This window comes from Sceloporus occidentalis, unplaced genomic scaffold (genome assembly GCF_023333645.1).
Source record: "Sceloporus occidentalis isolate IW3139 unplaced genomic scaffold, rSceOcc1.0.p SCAF_98, whole genome shotgun sequence".
Taxonomy (NCBI): domain Eukaryota; kingdom Metazoa; phylum Chordata; class Lepidosauria; order Squamata; family Phrynosomatidae; genus Sceloporus; species Sceloporus occidentalis.
Genome location: NW_028317078.1, coordinates 250,767 through 270,196, shown reverse-complemented (window position 1 = coordinate 270,196; position 19,430 = coordinate 250,767). Strand labels below are relative to the sequence as shown.

The 19,430-nt window shown below is 50.8% G+C and overlaps 2 protein-coding genes across 2 annotated transcripts; both read left to right on the top strand.

Annotated features, from left to right (window-relative positions):
• The first annotated feature begins 778 nt into the window (after positions 1-778).
• LOC149284153 (pleckstrin homology domain-containing family M member 2-like) lies at positions 779-10,322 on the top strand. Its single transcript, XM_089497096.1, has 21 exons — positions 779-838; positions 3,013-3,119; positions 3,299-3,408; positions 3,507-3,606; positions 3,685-3,772; positions 3,938-4,124; positions 4,539-4,624; positions 4,906-5,032; positions 5,583-5,994; positions 6,340-7,023; positions 7,479-7,548; positions 7,638-7,728; positions 7,985-8,049; positions 8,168-8,256; positions 8,451-8,583; positions 8,712-8,896; positions 9,028-9,093; positions 9,223-9,382; positions 9,478-9,657; positions 9,993-10,109; positions 10,188-10,322. Exons 1-21 carry the CDS (start codon positions 779-781, stop codon positions 10,320-10,322), a joined length of 3,252 nt encoding a protein of 1,083 aa, XP_089353222.1.
• Positions 10,323-13,740: 3,418 nt separating this feature from the next.
• On the top strand, positions 13,741-17,403 carry LOC149284152 (solute carrier family 25 member 34-like). The gene is made up of 5 exons (XM_089497095.1): positions 13,741-14,142; positions 15,154-15,219; positions 16,707-16,859; positions 16,956-17,090; positions 17,227-17,403. Exons 1-5 carry the CDS (start codon positions 13,741-13,743, stop codon positions 17,401-17,403), a joined length of 933 nt encoding a protein of 310 aa, XP_089353221.1.
• The last annotated feature ends 2,027 nt before the right edge of the window (positions 17,404-19,430 follow it).

Genomic DNA, 19,430 nt, shown 5'->3' with positions numbered 1-19,430 from the left:
TTGCTGCAACGCTGGGCCAGCGCTCCCCGGTGCATTTATTAACAGCGACTTTCTCTTTTGTTTAGTTTAAGGAGGGTTTGCACGGTGTGGCAGCCGCGCGTTTCAGAGATGACGGGTTCCCGTTTGTAACCGGTGTGGTGCCCATGGCAACGCGTCGTCACCGGAGCCCCAAATCTGCTAAGCGAGCAGGAGGCAGATTATACGTTATGGTGACAAAGTAATGAGAAGTCGCTGCATACGGAAACACCATGAGGGCGCAGCTGCTCCGTGTACCCCGCAAGCCTTTCCACGTGCTCCATGGGTCTGACGGGAAGGGGGCATATTTAGGTTGCCCTCAGGCTGATAGCATTCACGGCAGAGGACGGCTTGTTCCCCTGGGGTATTATCCTTAGTGAATTTGGTTTCTTGCTGTGGTCGGTGTTGGCTGAATGCTGGTACTGCCCCATTAATTACCCCAACCCTCACCAGGGCTGACCTGGGGTACACCAGTATGGGGCTGGGGCGGTTAATCCCAGAGACTTGCCTTGCTCCCCCACACACACATTAATTACCCCAGCCCTACCCTCACCAGGGCAGACCTGGGGTACATCAGTGCGATGCTGGGGCAGTTAATCCCAGAGACTTGCCCTGCTCTCCAGCCAGCTCCAGGGTAACCGGTTAGATCAGAGTTTCAGCCTCTCGCTGAGTGAGAATCTCCCAGCGCCCCGCGCGCCATAGCCCCGCCTTGATCGTGACGGCTGTTCCGGGAGGGTCACGTGACGGGCAGTATGTGTCGGACATGGATCCCCGGGAGGTGAAGGATCGGATCCTGGACAACATCAGCCTGTCCGTTAAAAAGGTGCCCGGGGAACGGAGGGGGCGGCTATTCTAACGGCACAGTGACTGTGTATATCAGCGCCGGGTACACAGACAGCACAGTGTGTGTATATATTTATATCACTGCCGGGTACACACACAGTACAATGTGTATATCACTGCTGGGTACACTGATAGCAGTGTGTGTGTGTGTGTGTGTGTATATTTATATCACTGCCGGGTACACACACAGTACAATGTGTATATCACTGCTGGGTACACTGATAGCAGTGTGTGTGTGTGTGTGCCAGTGCCAGGTACACAGACAGCACAGCGTGTGTGTGTGTATATATATATATATATATATATGTATCACTGCCGGGTACACACACAGCACAATGTGTGTATCACTGCTGGGTACACTGACAGCACAGTGTGTGTGTGTATATATATATATATTTATATAACACTGCCGGGTACACTGACAGCACAGTGTGTGTGTATCACTGCCGGGTACACTGACAGCACAATGTGTGTATATATATATAACACTGCGGGGTACACATACAGCACAATGTGTGTATCACTGCTGGGTACACTGACAGCACAGTGTGTGTATATATATATATTTATATAACACTGCCGGGTACACTGACAGCACATTGTGTGTGTGTTTATCACTGCCAGGTACACCGACAGCACAGTGTGTGTATCGCTGGCGGGTACACTGACAGCACAGTATGTGTGTATCGCTGGCGGGTACACTGACAGCACAGTGTGTGTGTGTCTACCACTGCTGGGTACACTGACAGCACAGCGTGTGTGTGTATCAGTGCCGGATACACCACCAGTGGCTTTGTCACGCGCAGTGTGGGTGAGAACAGTTACATTGTGTGCTATTTTTAGCTGTGACCCCCAGTAACCCCTCGGCGTCCCCGGCAGCTGGTAAAGCAGCCATGGGTCTGTTGCCCGGAAAAGTTCAGCGTGTGGCGGCTGCCGGCAGCATACTCGGTCTGTGCAGCAGCTGCCTCCGCCCTCTGATGCAGCTGTTTTATGGGCCCTCTGTGAGGTCGGGGAGTAAATAAATTTATAGCAGGCGTGTGCAACGCTACACGGGATAAAGTGCGCATGGAACCGGGGCCACAACCCTTTCAGTGCTGGGAGGAAATCACAGAGCAGGCATCAGTGAAGTGGCCCCCTGCCGCACCGTCTGCACACGCGTGGCCCCTCACGATGCCCCCCCTGGTAGCTTTCTCAGTGAAGTGGCCCCCGCTCCCTGCCGCACCGTCTGCACACGCGTGGCCCCTCACGATGCCCCCGCAGGTAGTTTTCTCAGTGGAGTGGCCCCCACTCCCTGCCGCACCGTCTGCACACGCGTGGCCCCTCACGATGCCCCCGCAGGTAGCTTTCTCAGTGAAGTGGACCCCGGTGTCTCCTCCGGTTACAGCAACGAGTAGATTGTGTGCAGCTCAAGAGCTCTCAGCAATGCCAAAAATCCAGTCCGGCCGCATCGTGCTGCTCTTGTGCAACATGCAGGCTCGGCAGATTACTAACCCCGGCCCCGTCGCCCGGGCAGATTACTAACCCCGGCCCCGTCGCCCGGGCAGATTACTAACCCCGGCCCCATCTTCCTGCTGCTGCAGCCCCATTGTGTTTTACGAGCACACCCAGTGCTTCCCTTTTAACATTATATTCTGTAGAAAGCGGGTTGTTGTGTAAGAATCGTCTCTAACGCAACCAGACTGACTAACTCCCACTGTGGATTAATCCTGCTGGCAGTTGGTGGCAGTGCTGGGAGTCTGCGGATTAATCCTGCTGGCAGTTGGTGGCAGTGCTGGGAGTCTGCGGTTTAATCCTGCTGGCAGTTGGTGGCAGTGCTGGGAGTCTGCGGTTTAATCCTGCTGGCAGTTGGTGGCAGTGCTGGGAGTCTGCGGATTAATCCTGCTGGCAGTTGGTGGCAGTGCTGGGAGTCTGCGGATTAATCCTGCTGGCAGTTGGTGGCAGTGCTGGGAGTCTGCGGATTAATCCTGCTGGCAGTTGGTGGCAGTGCTGGGAGTCTGCGGTTTAATCCTGCTGGCAGTTGGTGGCAGTGCTGGGAGTCTGTGGTTTAATCCTGCTGGCAGTTGGTGGCGGTGCTCTGGGCACCAGATGTTAGGTGGGTGTGAGAATGCACATCTTGTCCTGAGGGGATCTGTTTTACACCCACTATGTCTGTAGTTGCAGAGCTACTTTGCTGCCTGCGAAGATGAGACTCCAGCCATTAGAAACCATGACCGGGTGCTGCAGAGGCTGTGCGAGCATCTTGACCATGCGCTGCTGTATGGGTGAGTAACGTGGCATCTGTAGGAGCCCCTGTGTCTTGAGAGAGCAGTAAGATTTCCATGTGGGTGCAGAGATAACACTCGTGCAATGCAAGGGCAGGCTGACCGCACCCTGTTGCATGTGGCACCGGCCCTGGGGCCTGCACTGCACAAGCGTAATTCCGTCTCATTCCATATTACAGGTTGCAGGACATCTCCTCCGGCTACTGGGTCCTTGTTGTCCATTTCACTCGCAGGGAAGCCGTGAAGCAAATTGAGGAGCAGCAGCATGTGGCTACCCATCTGGGGCGCAGTGAGTAACAGGCAGTGAGAATAGAAGTGTGCCAGTAAGTGCCCCGGAAGCGGGTATTCTGATTCTCTGGGGTTAATACCTCTGTCTGTGCCTGGCAGGTCGGGCCTGGCTGTACCTGGCGCTTAATGAGAACTCTCTGGAGAGCTACCTACGGTTATTCCAGGAAAACCAAAGTCTGCTCCAGAAATACTACTACAAGTAAGTCCGCAGTCCCAGACCTCCCATCCTGACGGCTGCGCCTGCTGCCTGCCCTGACTCCGGCCTTCTCCTTTCCAGGAACGCGCTGGTCTGCAGCCATGATCACCTCACGCTCTTCCTCACACTCGTATCTGGCCTGGAGTTTATCAGATTTGAGCTGGAGCTGGTGCGTATGAGCAGCGGAAGGGATTGCGCTTGACAGGAACACATTTATTTAACATGGTTAACCAAGGGCCAGTGGGGCCAGGAAGCAGGGTAAAGCATCTTGGTGTTTTTGCATGTACAGTATAGTTGTTTGCTGTTTGTAACCTGCCCCCCGCTCTGTATACAGGATGTTCCGTACCTGGATCTGGCCCCGTACATGCCCGATTACTACAAACCCCAGAATCTTCTGGACTTCGAAGACCGTCTTCCTACCTCTGTGCACGGTTCAGACAGCCTCTCTCTCAACTCGTTCACCTCCAATAATTCTACCAACCTGGAGTGGGATGACAGCGCCATTGCCCCATCCAGCGAGGGTACGGTTGGAATCTGGAATGTGTTGTATTAGTGGGGGGGGGGGGTCAGGTGATGGGTGCCATCTGGGGCTGTTGGCATTCTGTGAGCTTCTTCTGGGTAGAAGATACAGGGGGCTTTCTTGCCCATATATTTGATTGCCTCTTGCCCTCTCTTCCCCCCATGTGGCAGTTACTGAGACTGATTCAGAACATGATTCGAGTCATTTGAATGCGTAACATGAAGCTTTGCTGAAAACCCCTGCATTTTTCCCGGAAACATGTTTTGCCCCTGACCCTTGTGTAGAGTTACCCAGGTGCGGGTAGCTAGTGCAGATTTTGGGCACTGCACCTCATGCCAGACACGGCTGCCCCATACCTTTCCCCGGCGATCCAGACCCTCTCTCTAACCAGCTGTTTTGTCCCCGGTCTCTGTAGATTATGATTTTGGAGATGCTTACCCTGCAGTGCCATCCGTACCCATGACAGATTGGGAAGGTGGGGACCGTCCAGCCTTCTCTATAGTACCCGCGTCCTCTCCGTCACGTCCTTCCTTCTCTCCGTCCGTCTGTCTCTCTGCTTTCTCTCCCTCCTCTTCACAAGTGCACGAGAGCAAGGCTTTGAGATCACGAGGGAAATGCTTTGTCTTCAGATTTTATGTTTCTAGAGAGCGGCACGTTCTTGAGCCGATTAAAAAAAAAAACACTGATCGGGGGATAAGATTTTTCTATTAGTTGATCTGAATGCTCTCGCTGTGACGCTCCCTGGTGGTCCTAACGACTCCAGGGGTCTTTTACGCTCTTAGCGGACCACGTCTCTGAGTGAACCTCAACGCTTAACGACCAGAGCAATTACTGCAGAAGAGTTAAGTTACACAGAGTACGCGGATCATCATCTCCGAGATCTCTTCCCTCTTTCAGTATTGTCGGCGGGTAAGAGGGACGAGGTTCTTGCGCTCAGTTTAACATCAAACCCCGTACTAAAAAAATTCGAGCTCGGGACTCTCATTGTACATGTAACCGAATTAACCGGCACGGTAATGGATGGGGTTGTTGCCGATAATTATAACGTGTTGGTAAAGCATGCATCAGCCGTGTCATTAACCAGCTTTGTGATCCAGTTTACTGATGGGCTGCCTGCTGCGCATGTGCTCTTCTTACTAATCTCCCTGAATACAAAAGGCACTACATAGAATTGTAATAATTCCACAAATTGATGCTAAATGTGTGTCCCCTCTCTGTATGATTGTTTTTATCTGCTGGTAATGTGAATTATCCATTACAATGAGTGGCAAACACGCCTAACCCTGCTTTACCTCTGGTGTCGGCAAACTCTTACTGCTGCCTTTTGTTCCTCTACAACTTCCACTGTCCACACTAAGCCCGGAATTGGCTGTGGATGCTGGTAGTTGTGTCCCACAGAGACTTGCCTACGCCTTTGCTTTGCATGACTCCTCTCACTCTTTATGCTCTCCTGTGACAGACGGAGATGGGCACAACGGCAGCAGCTTCTCCAGCCGGGCGGCCGGGCTGCACAATGGCCACACAGCCCAAGGAAAGAGAATAAAGCATCGGTACAATCCGTTTATACGAGATCTGTCATCTTCTGATGTCATCCCAGGGCCGGGAACCGCTGAGGACTCTCCAGACACCAGTGAAGCCATCACACAGGATTCAGAGATTGATGTTGCTTCCCTGGACCCCACCCTGTCCTATAATCAGCCACCAAGGCCCAACGAGCTGACGTCAGACAGCACAGACCTCAGCACACACGATCCGGCCGATGGTTTGTCCACTTCAGAGTCTACTCCGGTGCACGGCGCAGGCTGCCGGAAAGAGGCTCCCGCCGCTTATACCACCTACACCGAGAACAACTCAGAGCTGGAGGTCATCAGGTGAGTGAGGGCACTTGTCTCACGGCTTTCTCAGCGTCAGAGGGGGGGGCAGTAACATTAAACGCACATGGGACGCGAGAAGTACGGTTCCGTAGCACTCAGTCTAGCGGTGTTAGCTGCGTTAGCGTCTTTGACCTTCAGACTTTAATACAGAGAGCGCGCTGTGAGAGCCGCCGGCACACAGCAGTGTTTGTGTAGTGCTTAAATCACACAGTAGCGTTATAAGGTGGGCTATTCGGATATCCCGGTGCACAGAACATATCGTACAATTACATGTATAAAAACAAGGGAATCCAAAAATGTCATAAATAGTGCGTGCGCATGTTTGAATTTACCTCCTTCCAGGCTGGTGAAGAAAAAGCGTAACGGGAAGCGCCGGAGAACTCGCGCAGAGGAGGGATGCCAGCGTCTGCTCCTCAGCACCTCAGAACCTGAGGACCCCGATGCGGAGCAGGAAAAGTCTTTGGAGCCCAGCAACAAAGGTGAGGAGGAGAGACCAAGTGATCTTCCGGAACCAGCTCTCCGGCTGCCCAAGATGCAGGACACTTCTATGGAGCGAGTAGGACAACCACTGAGTGAGGTTATAGATAAGCTAAATGGTCAGCTGGACCCTCATGGCTGGAACACTCATCCAGAACCTACAGACCAGTCCTTTCGGACCTGCTCTTCGGGGGAGACTCCCGGTGGCTTTCAAAGGCAGGACATCAGACAAGGAACCCAGGACCCTATGGACTTCTACTACTTTACCCCAGAGAGTCCAAACGCTGCTGCAACAGGTAGTGGCCACAATGACTCTCCAGGCCCGGGCCAACCAGCACATGTTTTTGGTGGCTTTGAGGATGCTCGACAAGAGGAAGAAGGAAGAAGAGGACCGGCAGAGATTAAAGGATCCCTAGAAGCCCGGTCAGAAGGGACATCACTAGTGCCTCCTGGTGGGAAAAGCAGCCCATCTCTGAGCATCGCAGAGGACTCTGGTGTTGAAGAAGGCCAGGGAAGTCCCTCTGATTCCCCGCACCCCAGCGAGTTCAGGTACCGGTCACACTAGCACAATATCAAATGGCCTAAACTGTGAATACTGATGTAGCAGAGGTAAAATCGCAAAAGTTCTCGGCAGGAGCTGTAGGTCGTGTGTCAGGGATGCCATCTGGGATGAATGTTCTTTATGTTTGACTTGTGCACATTTTTTATCCTTCGTGGTTGCAAACATTGAGTGACACTCAGGTGCGGACCACCCTTTTCTCCTCTTACAGGGGAGGTTTAAACTTGTATCCTAAATCTGTGTACAGTTTGATTATTACGATCTTGTTGTACGTCCACTGGAATATTTTTCAATCTGATATTTCTGGAGAGACCCACATACCAAATCTTAATGTATAAAAGCAAGATATGCGATTTTTGCCACAATGTTATCATTATTTGATCTGTTTGAATTTGAGGGACAGTTTCCGCTTCTTAAACCCCAAATCTGTCTTCTCTCCTCCCAGGGTAGATAATAATCTGCTTTTGCTGCTAATGATTCACGTCTTCCGGGAAAACGAGGAGCAGCTCTTTAAGGTAAAGGCGGCGGGGTATCTGGGTGCTGTCTTGCCCCTGAGACGTGTGGACCTTTTCATGTTCATAATTGGCCTCTTGCTTTTTTCTAGATGTTTCGTATGAGTACGGGGCACATGGAGGGTGACTTGCAGCTTGTCTACGTGTTACTGACAGATTGCTACATCTACTTACTCAGAAAAGGTGATGTCGGGCAGCGTGGATTAGAAGCACCTTTGTTTAAATTGGAAATAGAATTGGTATAGAAACACTTTGTAAGATCTGCCCACATGAGGCTCTGATCTGGTCTAGACAGAAGATGCCAAGGCATAAAATTCTTTGCCTGAGTGGGGCATTTATTGAGATTTCCCACAGCTCCCTGTTGCGCAGGCAGAAAGGTGTTGTCTCTGGGGGTATTCCCTGCAGCACTGTGTGATGTCCTGGTTTTGTTGTCTTCCAGGTGCAGCCGATAAGCCGTACATGGTGGAAGACGCCGTATCGTATAATGAGCTTGACTACATCTCTGTGAGTGGAGCCCTGTTTTATGTGACGTGCTATCCGTTCTTTTCTCGGATAACCTAGTCTTTGCATTATTTTTTTGTCGTTCTGTCTGTTAAGTGTTTGTCTCCTCTGTCTGTCACAGGTTGGTCTGGACCAGCAGGCGGTGACCCTTGTGTGTGCAAACAGGCGGCGTCAGTTCTTGCTGGACGCTGCAGACGTCAGTCTGACAGAGTAAGTTAAATGGTCTCTGCTTATAGAAAACTGTGAAGGATGTGAGGGCTGAGTCTTCTTTGTAACTCAACTTAGTTGGAGGTTCTGAGGTTCTTTATAGATATGTTCTCCTGTGAAGACCAGAATGTGATTCCCACTCTACACAGCACTGTCCTTCAACTTTAATACCCCATATGGTTTTAATTTCTCCATAGAATATTCATTGCTGCTTTAAAGTCTGCCATGATTAATGGATGCCGGGAGCCTCCTTACCCTGGGATCCTAACTGATGCCACCATGGAGAGACTGGCCTTGGCAAAATTTGTGTCACAGGAGTCCAAGCAAGAGGTACGGCCCATTCCAAAGGCCAGTTAGATTGGCTTTATGGTCGCCGGTGAGCTCCCTCGTCTGCGTGGCTTGGTTCAGAGGTCATTACTGGTGTGTGCGTGTGTAATGGATGCGTGTTCTTGGCACAGGCTTCAGAGGTGGTCATGCTGTACTATGGGCTGGTGCACTGGGAAGACCCTTTGGATGAAGCTCTTGCAACTGGTGACTCTACATGTTTTGATCAGAATGTGTCCAAAGAAGGCGTTCTATACTATAAAGCCAACACATCCTACCTGGGCAGGGAGACCTGGAAGACGTGTTTTGTGGTCCTTAGGTAAGTGTCTGTGAGAGTAATTCGCATTATGTATCAGCGGACTTGGTTGAAGTTCTGCTCACGCTGTTGGACTCGTATTCTTTACCGCTGTTGGTCTTTATGCTGACTTGTCACATTTTTTGGTTTTACAGCAATGGAATCTTATACCAGTACCTAGAGAGGACAGATCGGACTCCTGTGCTGTCTGTAAACTTGGGGTAAGTCTGGCTAATCTGTGTAGCTTTAAGTTGTTTGCTGTGCTGCTGTCACCAGGTGAGGATTCACTCTCCTGAGACATGTGGACAGCTAAGGTCCCTTCTTCTAACGCTTTGCCCGGACCTTCCTAGGAGTGAGCAGTGTGGCGGCTGCCGGCGAACAAACACCACGGAGCGGCCTCACTCTTTCCAAGTCATCCTCACCGAGAAGCCTCCTCTGGAGCTGAGTGCAGCAAACGAGGAAGAAATGGCAGACTGGATGTTGCATCTGTGCCAGGCTGTATCCAAGGGGGTGAGTCCTGAGGTCCTGCTCTAGTTTTAGCTGTAATGTTGGCACAATACTGTAACAATGGCTATAAAGCTGTGGTAACGTTCATGTCCCCGCAGGTCATCCCTCAGGGCATCGCACCTTCCCCCTGCCTTCCCTGCTGTTTAGTGCTCACCCAGGACAAGCTCATTACCTGTCACCAGGACTGCCAGACCAGCTTCTTCCGAGCACTTGGCATCACAGACCTTCATAATGTTTCTTCCCTGAGCACTGAAGATCACAAGGAGTACTGCATTGTGGTTAGTGGTACCTGGGATTGTTATAACACGGGCCTGCAGAATTCTAGAACATGGCTGTGCCAGAACTATACCGGTTCTGCTTAAGCTGTAGGTAGAGTGGAACCCGTTCCTGTCTTGGACAGTCTAAGCAGTGAGTTAGATCTTGTTTCCTGCAGCCTGTTCTTTCAGACTCTTCACGTGTCGGCCTCCTTTGGCGACGCTCTTGCTGTGTCACAGTTACCTTGGATGTATATTTTATATCAGTGGATATGTTAAGTGTATTTAGCCGTTTCTAGGACGTGTGGGTTTATGATAAAGTAGATGTCATTTAACATCTGACCCTCACTCACTTGTAGGAGTTCACTCAGGATCACAGGCAGCTCCTGCCGCCTTGGTTCCTGTACTTTAGCTGCAGGCAGGAGCTGGAGAGGTTTGTGTCTGCGCTGAGATCGGCCTGGAAAGCCATGTATCAGGTGAGTTCTATAAGCAGAAAGGTGCGGCCGCGGAGTACAACGAGCAGAGTGTGGACACTGACCTGTGTCTTGTTTCAGGTGGATCTGTCTCACAAGACCTTCGACGAAGCCACCCTGAAGAAATGCGAAGACGCTCTGTCTCTTATCCACAGCTCCTGGCAGCGAAGCGACAGTCTGTGTAGAGGCCGTGCTTCACGAGACCCCTGGTGCTGATCTACACGCCAGAGGAAAAGTCTCTGAACCCCCTGCCAGCGAGGCGTGTGCCAGTCCGGAGGCTCAGAGGAAGGCCCGCTCGGATGCCTCTCTCTGGTGGGGCAGGAGGACTGAAAACCTGCCTTGCTTTCTGTAGAGATTAAGGGCTAAGCCTTGCATTGGAAGCTTCCTACATCCACAGAACTGTGTATATCTATACATTTATATATTAATATAAGCCTATGGGTGTATATGTGTACATATGCTGAGAAGCTGCTGCTTTTAACCTGTATGCCTGTGGCGTACGGATAGGACTTTAATCAAAACTATTTACAGTAGAGTCACTAAGGCTGGGTTGTAGACACTGATGCGGCCGGTGGGATTAATTCCACCCCTTGGCAAGAATATTAACTAAATTAATGCTAAATATGACCAAGAAATGGTCACCCTGCCCCAGTAAGTAAGAATAACAGCACCCCCCATGGGCCTGACCTGGAACATGTCCATGGCAGGGGAGTATTGCACAGTTTGAATCAGGAGCAGGCCCGCCGTGGTCTGGGCTCAGTCTGTGGCCTTATAGTGTTATGGGGCATCCTGTTGGTGTTTGTGGCCGACTGAATGTCCGTCTCCTCGATTTAGGGAGAAAAGGCAGGAATTCCAGGGTAAATGTAGCTCGGTGCCAGGCTGGGGGCGGGGTGGAGGGGAATCAAATGTTATAGTCTACCAAAGTGCTGCTTTTAGATTTAACCCTGTGAGTTCCAGCAAACTGCAATGCCTGGCATCTTGGGGGTTAACCTTTTTTTTTTTTTTTTACACTAATGGAAATCTTTTTACAGTAAGTGCTTCATCGCTGAGGATCGCACGTTGCGGTTTTGTGCGTTTGGCTTCCGGCCGTGGTCCCGAAGCGCTGCACATTATACACTCTGTTACATTATACGAAGCGGTTCCCTGCCACACAACACATCCGTTCTCTCTGACATCTTCCAAACATGTTTTGTTTCCACGTGAGGGCACGAATTACAGTCCCTTTCGTTCGTATACATTGTATAGTGTCTTCGGGGACTTGTATAAATTATGTATGACGAACCACTAATGGTTAGGGCCTGGGGGGTCCAGTCACCAATCTGCTGTGCCGACCTGGTTCCGAGCTGTTCTTGAGTTGGTTGTGTCTGATTGCTTTCACGGCTTTGTGCCTGCGAGGTCCGCTCTAAGTTCGTGTGCATGCCAGAGCTGCTTGCGTCTCTGGAGTCACATGTGTTTGTACGGTAAGCATTCTGTAAATGCTAAGGTACCATATTTATTTTTGCACTGATTTGGGGGGTACTTCTCCTGTAAGGTGAGGCCTTCTGGAACAGGGAGACTTTGCGCATGTTTCCGGGTCGGGAGTAAAGCCAAATACTGGGGTAATCTATACACCCCATGGTGGGTTTATCCGAGAGCAACGTCCTCCTGCCAAATCTCCGCCGGACGTGGTCTGTGATAATGAAGAGTAAACGGCTTGTTCTAGATTAACGGACTAATAACAGAAGCTAAAATCATGTTCTGGATTCAGGAGGCGGTTCCTCTGTCCGCTCTCTGTATGTAAATAAACACTATGTATGCGCTCACATTGACTCCGTGGTCATTCATGTAAAGAGCTGGTGATACCCAGTTAGTGCCTGACGGATATCTGGTCCTCTTTAGGGTCACCGTGTTTATTTACCATTGTGAGGCGTGGGGTGAGAAGGGCCGATCTCCTGAGACGAGGGAGGGCAGAAAATATTGGGGTTTTTTTTACTCCTCAGGTTGGGTGTGACAGGTGTGAGATCTCCTAGGGGCCGAGGACCACAAAGGAACCTTCTCTTGCTCCTCATCCCTGGCACTCATTATTTTTCCTCTGGCGAGGTGCGGGGGGTATTATGTTAACACAGTTTCTAGGCACGCTTTCCTTGATGCCTCGGTAGCAATGCCCTGTTGGGGCAGATTACTGGGGTGTTTAAGTGAAGCAGCTCCAGTATGTCAGTAGGGCCTGAACACAAGAGGCTAAGTGAAAACTTCAGAAAGTGTTCACTTCAAGGAAAATGAAAGCATGAAATCCATAATATTGTACTTATAAAGATCCTCTTAACTCCCGTGCTCTTTAACCTCATTCAATTATTTGGGAGAGCTCGGTGAGGCCTCTCTGTACTACTAGCTGCTGTCCCCTGCACAGCCACTTGGTGGCAGCACACAGCTTGTTTACCTCACCAAGTAAACAAGGACACTTGCCTTCCCAGCTTTCATTATTACATTATATTATTATTAAAGTTGGCTGAGCCTGATGGGAGTTCTGAATCAGGGAATGGCTGAGCATTGTGTGATTGTGGTATTTCACTCCATCCCTTGTCCAGAAGCTGGTTTCCTCTTTATTGTCTATGTCCGTGACAACCATTTGGGTTACGGAGACTGGTCCTTGTTCTCTCTGTGCCACAGAAATACTCGCCTGACGAGCTAACCATTACTGTAGCTTTTACACCAGGCTGCAAAATATCTCCTACTATAAACATAGTAGTCGATTTAAAATCCAAGGAAATGTCCAATCAAAAGGGCTGAAATCACAGAGCTAAATGTGTTGCTAAATAAGAATATTTCGAATCTGGGTGCAGGGGAAGTGGATACATTGCACTGGGAATAGCCAATAAAAATGCTCTTATACAAAGAAACATTTATAACTGTATGTTACACATTTTACATACAAAGTGACCCAAAACATCTGATATTTTTTTTGCCCCCTGCATTGTCAAGTTGAAACCCAGAGGGGGTGTGACTAGGGTTAAATAAGCTGCTTCCCTTTGACCTCTCCCCTACATTTGATGCGACTGGGAAGGCCTGTGTGGAGGTGTGAACTGCTAACACACATTGGATTGGTCCAGGGAGGCAGGGGGTGTGGCTAGAAGGTGGCTGGGCTCTGTAGCCCACACTGGAGAGAGGATGTGTGCGCACACAGGCGGTGAATGGCTGACAGCACACTGCCAATGAGCGGCACGGCAGCGATCAGCGCAGGCACACACCAGCTTACGCACGATACAAAGTTTAGCCCATGTCCCCAGCAACTTTCCTGAGGACACGCCTGACGTCCAGCTGTTCCCAGACAACAGGGGCCGAGCAGCAGAACATTATCCGTGTGTGTGGCCCCTGCCATGGACTTGTAACTCTGCTCCGGGGCCACTGTCTGCATAATCTGGGAACCCCTCATCACCTGGAGGCTTGACGGCGCTGCAGATGGTGTTAACCCCCCTCGGACAGTAAGCATTCTTTGTGTCTATGATGCTGTGTCTTAGGCTAAGTTATTGTCCATCTTGTATGTTGTTAATTTTAGTAACTGCGCTACGGAATCTGTTGGTGCTCTGTAAATCAAATGTAATACGTTTTCTTTGGAATGATTGCATAGGACATTTTGGTTTGTTTTTAAAGATCCGCTATGACGACTCCGCCGCCTCACCCGGCTATTTCCATCTCTCCGCCAGTGGATTTCGTGCTCGGTGCCACGGCATGCTGCATGGCTTGTGTATTTACTAACCCCCTGGAGGTGGTGAAGACGCGGCTGCAGCTGCAGGGGGAGCTAAGGTCCCGAGGCTCGTACACACGACATTACAGAGGGGTCATGCAAGCCATGCTGGCCGTGGGGCAAGCGGACGGGCTGCGGGGGCTGCAGAAGGGGCTGACGGCTGGACTGCTATATCAGGGGCTGATGAACGGAGTCCGCTTTTACCTGTACTCGCACGCGGAGGACATGGGGCTGACCCAACAACCCGGTGGAAACATCGCAGCGGGAGCCATTGCAGGGGCGCTGGGAGCATTCTTCGGGAGCCCTGCATATCTGGTGAGAATAAAGCATGAATGAGCCGCATGGCGTGGGGACCCGGGGACACACCGAGTGACGCACCCATCAGTGGTCCTGGGGCATCTTACATTAGAGTACCGGACCCAGTTCCGGCCACGGCAAACACCGCTGCCCACCCCTGGTGCATGTCTCGGGTGAAGGCTGACACGGGAGACAAGCCCTGTAACAGAGCCCAATTATACAGCACTGTGCCCCCAATTACACAACTGTTACCCACCAAATATACAACATGCTTCCCTTCCCAGGGAGCCCTATAGCAGCCCCCCCCGATATACAGCATTCTGCCCCCAGGTATACTCTAGTGTATGCACAGCGTATATAGACTGTTCCAGATCACGTATCACTGCACCAAGCCCTCCGTTATATGCCCCTCATGGTGTTCCCTCCGGTCCCGTGAACACCACATAACTTACACGCCGTATCCCCGCAAACCGCACTGCCGCAGCATGGAGGTCCCCCCAATACACACGAGCCTCCAGACACCCACCACATATAAACACTTTACACGCACATGTCTGCCGGGGTGCGGACGTGCCACCATCACCGTCTCTCTCCCCACTTGCAGCTGCGCCAAAGCCTCGCAGTAAACACAAACCCGCTGAACATGCGCTTCTGCTGAGTTAGCACGTGTGCTGCTACATATGTGTCTGCGTTAAGGGCCTGGGGCTGTGTGCTAGCCGTGTCCATACCCGGAGTAGTAAAGCATAGAGCTGGTGGCCAGAGGACAAATTGCTTTGGAGAGAGGTCATTTAAATGGCAGTAGTGAGAAGGGCCAGTGGCAGCTGATCGCGGCCCTTGGGTGAATATTCTTCACCATGCTGCGTTCAAAACGTGGTTCACCGGCAATAAGCTGACACTTGTGTCCTGTGCACAACTCGCACAATAAGTCTGTGCACGGTGACTCACAAGTGCACCCGCATGTACTGCACGTGAATGACAGACGGGGGCCGGCAGGACTGGCGGATATCATTATGTGTTTGTTTTTTGCAGATAAAGACCCATCTCCAGGCACAGACGGTGGCTGCCATCGCAGTTGGGCATCAGCACGATCACCAGGTGAGTCCAGCCCTCCTGTCGCACACTTGCATTGCGCAGGGTTTGCCCGCAGGGTATTTTGGGGTACACAAGAGTCATTTGTAAAACCTGTGCCAGCTGGCAGTCGCCTGGCCCCCGGGGACCCCTTTCGTGTGGGAAGGGCCACCCTTGCCCAGGTGCTCAGTTTATTCCAAAGTCCCGCTGGGTGTTGGTTGGTTGCTGCACCCTGACTGGTCAGACCACAGTCAGTAAACACCAGTGGCAGTATACAGACTCGCTCTTAACCCTTCTGCTGCCGGGGCCACACAGACTGGGACCATCAATATTAACCCTTTGGCAAAGTTACATAAAATGCCATTCTATGTATTAACTCTTGTATTGCCAGACCACACGCAGAGTCAACTGGAGTATCACAAACCCATTTACCATGTGGCAGCATAGGGGCAAGTCCCCTAAACCAGGAGCAGCCAACTTGCAGCTCCCTTAGCAATGCTTAGTGAACCTAGCCCCATGTCTCTGGAATAATCCGATGGGCAGCTGGAAGGCCGTTGCCAGCTGCAGACCCTCTGAACATGCCATGCGGCGGCTCCTCTCTGAGGATCAGAGAATTTACCAATCTCATAGAGCAGCGTAAGATTATTAAAAGGAAAAGTAAGATCCGTGCAAAGATTGAAACAGCAGGACTTGGCAGTAAAGACTCTCTCTCTGTTTATCCGACGCTGGCTCTGCAAGTTATTTATTGTTTTATATAGCGCCATCAAATTCTGTAGTTCTTAGCTGTTCTCCTGAGTTTTCTAGCCCCGAGCTTGGCACGTTACTCCTCAGCCTCCCCCGACTTCCAGCCGGGACCCCCCACCGTGCCCCGTGTAAAAGTGTCTTATTGTGTTCTCCTGGCTCACATAAGTGCATTGAAGAGGAGGATGTTTCCCGAGAGCCTCTGCTGCGCTTCCAGTATTCCTGCTTCCCTATATTTGCATTTCTTTAGAAGATATTTTTGCATCAAAGACACCAAAACACAAGGTCGTAAAGATGCAGAGCTCTCTTTGTGCGTCTCAATGAATTTATCGGGGTCCATTCCTGCAGAGGTGGGGGGAGAGCCCAGAAATGAAGGGGTCGGCAAGCGGATCGCTTATCACAGAGCTGCTGAAATTACTCGTTACAATTAAATCTAAAAACAAGGAAATGGAACATGGGCTCAGCTTACTGAAATAACGAGCTGAGTATCCCTGCTTCCAATGTAAAAGCAGGAGAGGAACCCGACGGTGGGCTTTTGAGGGGGATCGGCGTGTTTTAGGGTGTGAGCTCTCAATATTTTTTTGCCTCAAACAAGTTAAAGTGACTGAAGCAGCCCCCAGGAGCCACGCCTGCAATCCCGTATCAGTGAAATGTGCAAAGGTCTCTGTTTATGAAAGAAAAACAAAGCGGCGTGAACTTTGTATGTAACGTGACGTGAGAGCGGAGGAGGGGCACGTTTCTTCTTTGATAAATATTCCATTTTCTCTTTGTAGAGTTTGACCGGGGCCTTTGAGTCGATCTACAAGAAGCAGGGGATACTGGGATTATGGCGCGGGGTGAACGGCGCGGTTCCGCGGGTCATGGTGGGCTCTGCTGTCCAGTTGGCGACATTCGCCAGCGCCAAAGAATGGGTGAAAAAGCGAAAGGTATGTAAAGTGATGGTGACGGGCGGGGGTATCTGGTGCCTTCGGGGGGCTGTGTAACGTTGGGGCCTCAGGTTTCTGATACCGAGTGTCTTATAGTGGTTTTCTGAGGACAGCTGGCTGGTGGCCCTGGCCGGAGGCATGATCAGCAGCATTGGAGTGGCCATCGCAATGACGCCGTTTGATGTGGTCAGCACCCGCTTGTACAATCAACCCGTGGACAGTGCAGGCAAGGTAAGCAGCACATCTCCGCTCCTTCCAGTACATAACACGCCACACACGGCAGCCCCCGTACCCAGCACCAAGGCATGCGGCGGACCCCTAATGCCGGGCGTAAGGCTGAACGATGCTCTGTGTCCGTATTTTGCAGGGACAGCTGTATCGTGGATTCGTGGACTGCTTTTTGAAGATCGTAAATACAGAAGGGGTCCTAGCTCTGTATAAAGGGATTGTGCCGGCTTACGTGCGTCTGGGGCCACATACTATACTTAGTTTGCTCTTCTGGGAAGAGCTGAGGAAATTTACGTACTATTATCAGCACCACTGACGGCAGTGGGAACGGACAACCAGCAAAGATGTGCTACGGGAGGCGGAAAGAACCTTTCGTGGAACTTGTTGGAGAAACAGCCTAAGGAAAGGGGTGAGGGGCATGGTGTACGGGTGGTGTTTGTTATAGCCCCAGCAGAACGTGAAGAACTACAAACAGGGAGTGATGAACGCCACGGAGAATCCATTTCTCCAGCAGCCAAGATGGACGCCGACCATGGAACGGTCTGACTGCGTTATCCGAAAGGTGAAGCTGCGTCCAGTGACCCCGTGACACGCTGACCACTTTCATTAGGGGAACTTAACATGTTCGCTTTAGGGCCGCACTGGTCTCTGTTGAAGGCCTTGTTCTGGGTCCTGATCCCCACTCTCAGGTTCTGAGCTACATGTTCCAGGGGTGATGTTCGCTGCAACTACATACCTCACGCTGTACACGTCAAGAGACATTAAACACAAAACGGCTATTATATTTTAACAAAGCGATACAGACTTCTGTGCGTCCTTCCTGATTCTGGTGTGAGTGGAGTGCGTTACTTCGGGGAGAGGTAGAAGACAAGCAGAGTGGAGATGATGCCTTTTAGAATTAGAGTGCAAGGGATGGAGACAGCTTAAGTCTCTTCATCGGGCATGCCTGAAGGTGAGACCTATATTGCCTCTAAAGCTTGCACTCTAATTCTACTCGGCCAAAGAAGGTGTAACCCCGGCTCTGCTTCTCGTCCTGATTCAGTGAATGTGTTTGGCAGAGGTGGTGATACGTGGTTAACGTGTACTCAGCCATGTAACTCTCACAGGGCTAGACGTATGATGCAGATGGTAAGATATAGTCTCCCGGGACCCGGTATGTAAACAGAAAGGCTGTGACATTGGACATGTTTATAGTCACAGACACAATAGGTCTCCAGGAAAGTGCTTAGAACCATAACCGGCCTGCTCCACGTTATAATGCTTTAAAATCTAACGTGTGCCCTAAAACACGACAGCCCCCCGGTCACCTATTTAACGCGTCCAAAACATGGGTTACAAGGATCGGCTTTTGTAATCATTACTAGCAGCGCAGCCTTACGGCCAACCATCTCAAAACAGTCCTGTCAGATGCAACATGGAAGGGGTGTGCTATGCAATGTATTAGGACCGTGACATCATGTGATGTCACCACAACATACTGTCCTGATTCTACCAGAGCGTTGAGGTCAGTGGAGCTGCTAGATGAAGCAATAAAACAAAACGCTGATGTCAGACTCTTTATCTTATCTCTAGGATAGCCTTATGCTTATCCGATCCATGAGCAGACTTCTTCGCTGTATTAACCTCTACCACCACTGCTAGAAGATTATTCCATGCATCCACTACCCTCTCAGTAAAGTAATATTCCTTTTGCCCCTCTAAATGATAACTATGTCCTCTTGTTGTGGTAGTTTTTCTTCTTATAACCTCTGTTATCGTGTTGATTCACACGTAGCTGTGATGACAATTCTTTTCCACGTGCTATTTAAAGCCCTGTCTCCTCGGGCCGTGCGGGTGCTAGGAGCAGCTGAACTCAGGGGAATCTGAGCTTGTAAACAAGTGCTTTATAAATACAGCTCTGGCTCTCCAAGTCATCGGGGGGCGCTGCTTCAGGGGTGATTGTCGTACGGCAGATCCGGCCAAACTGGAATGTGACCGATATTTAGGGACCTGGGGTTACACGTCCTAAACCCCACGTATACCAGTATAGTAAGCAAACATATGCATTAAACAGAACGTAAAGGTCAAAGAGAAGGGGGATATGATAGAAACATTGAAATATAGAGAGGGCTGCCGCACAGTGCAGGTGGGAAGAGTATTCCAGGGGGGGCTTCGACAGTACAGGCGTCCGTCTCCTCACCTGACAGCGACGATCGGAGGTGGGCATTGACAGGTAAGTAAAGAGGCTTCATTCACCTAAAGCTTTGGGACCTTTTAACAGAGGTTAAGAACACACTTTTCGGGCACATTCAGCCATCAGAGGAAAGGTATACGGTATATCGGTACAGAAAAGACCGAGTACGG

What these genes read in the sequence shown, in the direction of transcription:
- LOC149284152 (XM_089497095.1), top strand. Translation starts at nt 13,741, where the DNA reads ATGACGACTCCGCCGCCTCACCCGGCTATTTCCATCTCTCCGCCAGTG. An exon ending in GGCATCAGCACGATCACCAG is followed by an intron (nt 15,220 to 16,706) that starts GTGAGTCCAGCC and finishes TTCTCTTTGTAG; the next exon opens with AGTTTGACCGGGGCCTTTGA. An exon ending in CCGTGGACAGTGCAGGCAAG is followed by an intron (nt 17,091 to 17,226) that starts GTAAGCAGCACA and finishes CGTATTTTGCAG; the next exon opens with GGACAGCTGTATCGTGGATT.
- LOC149284153 (XM_089497096.1), top strand. Translation starts at nt 779, where the DNA reads ATGGATCCCCGGGAGGTGAAGGATCGGATCCTGGACAACATCAGCCTG. An exon ending in ACCGTCCAGCCTTCTCTATA is followed by an intron (nt 4,625 to 4,905) that starts GTACCCGCGTCC and finishes TTACGCTCTTAG; the next exon opens with CGGACCACGTCTCTGAGTGA. An exon ending in TCTTTCAGTATTGTCGGCGG is followed by an intron (nt 5,033 to 5,582) that starts GTAAGAGGGACG and finishes CTCCTGTGACAG; the next exon opens with ACGGAGATGGGCACAACGGC.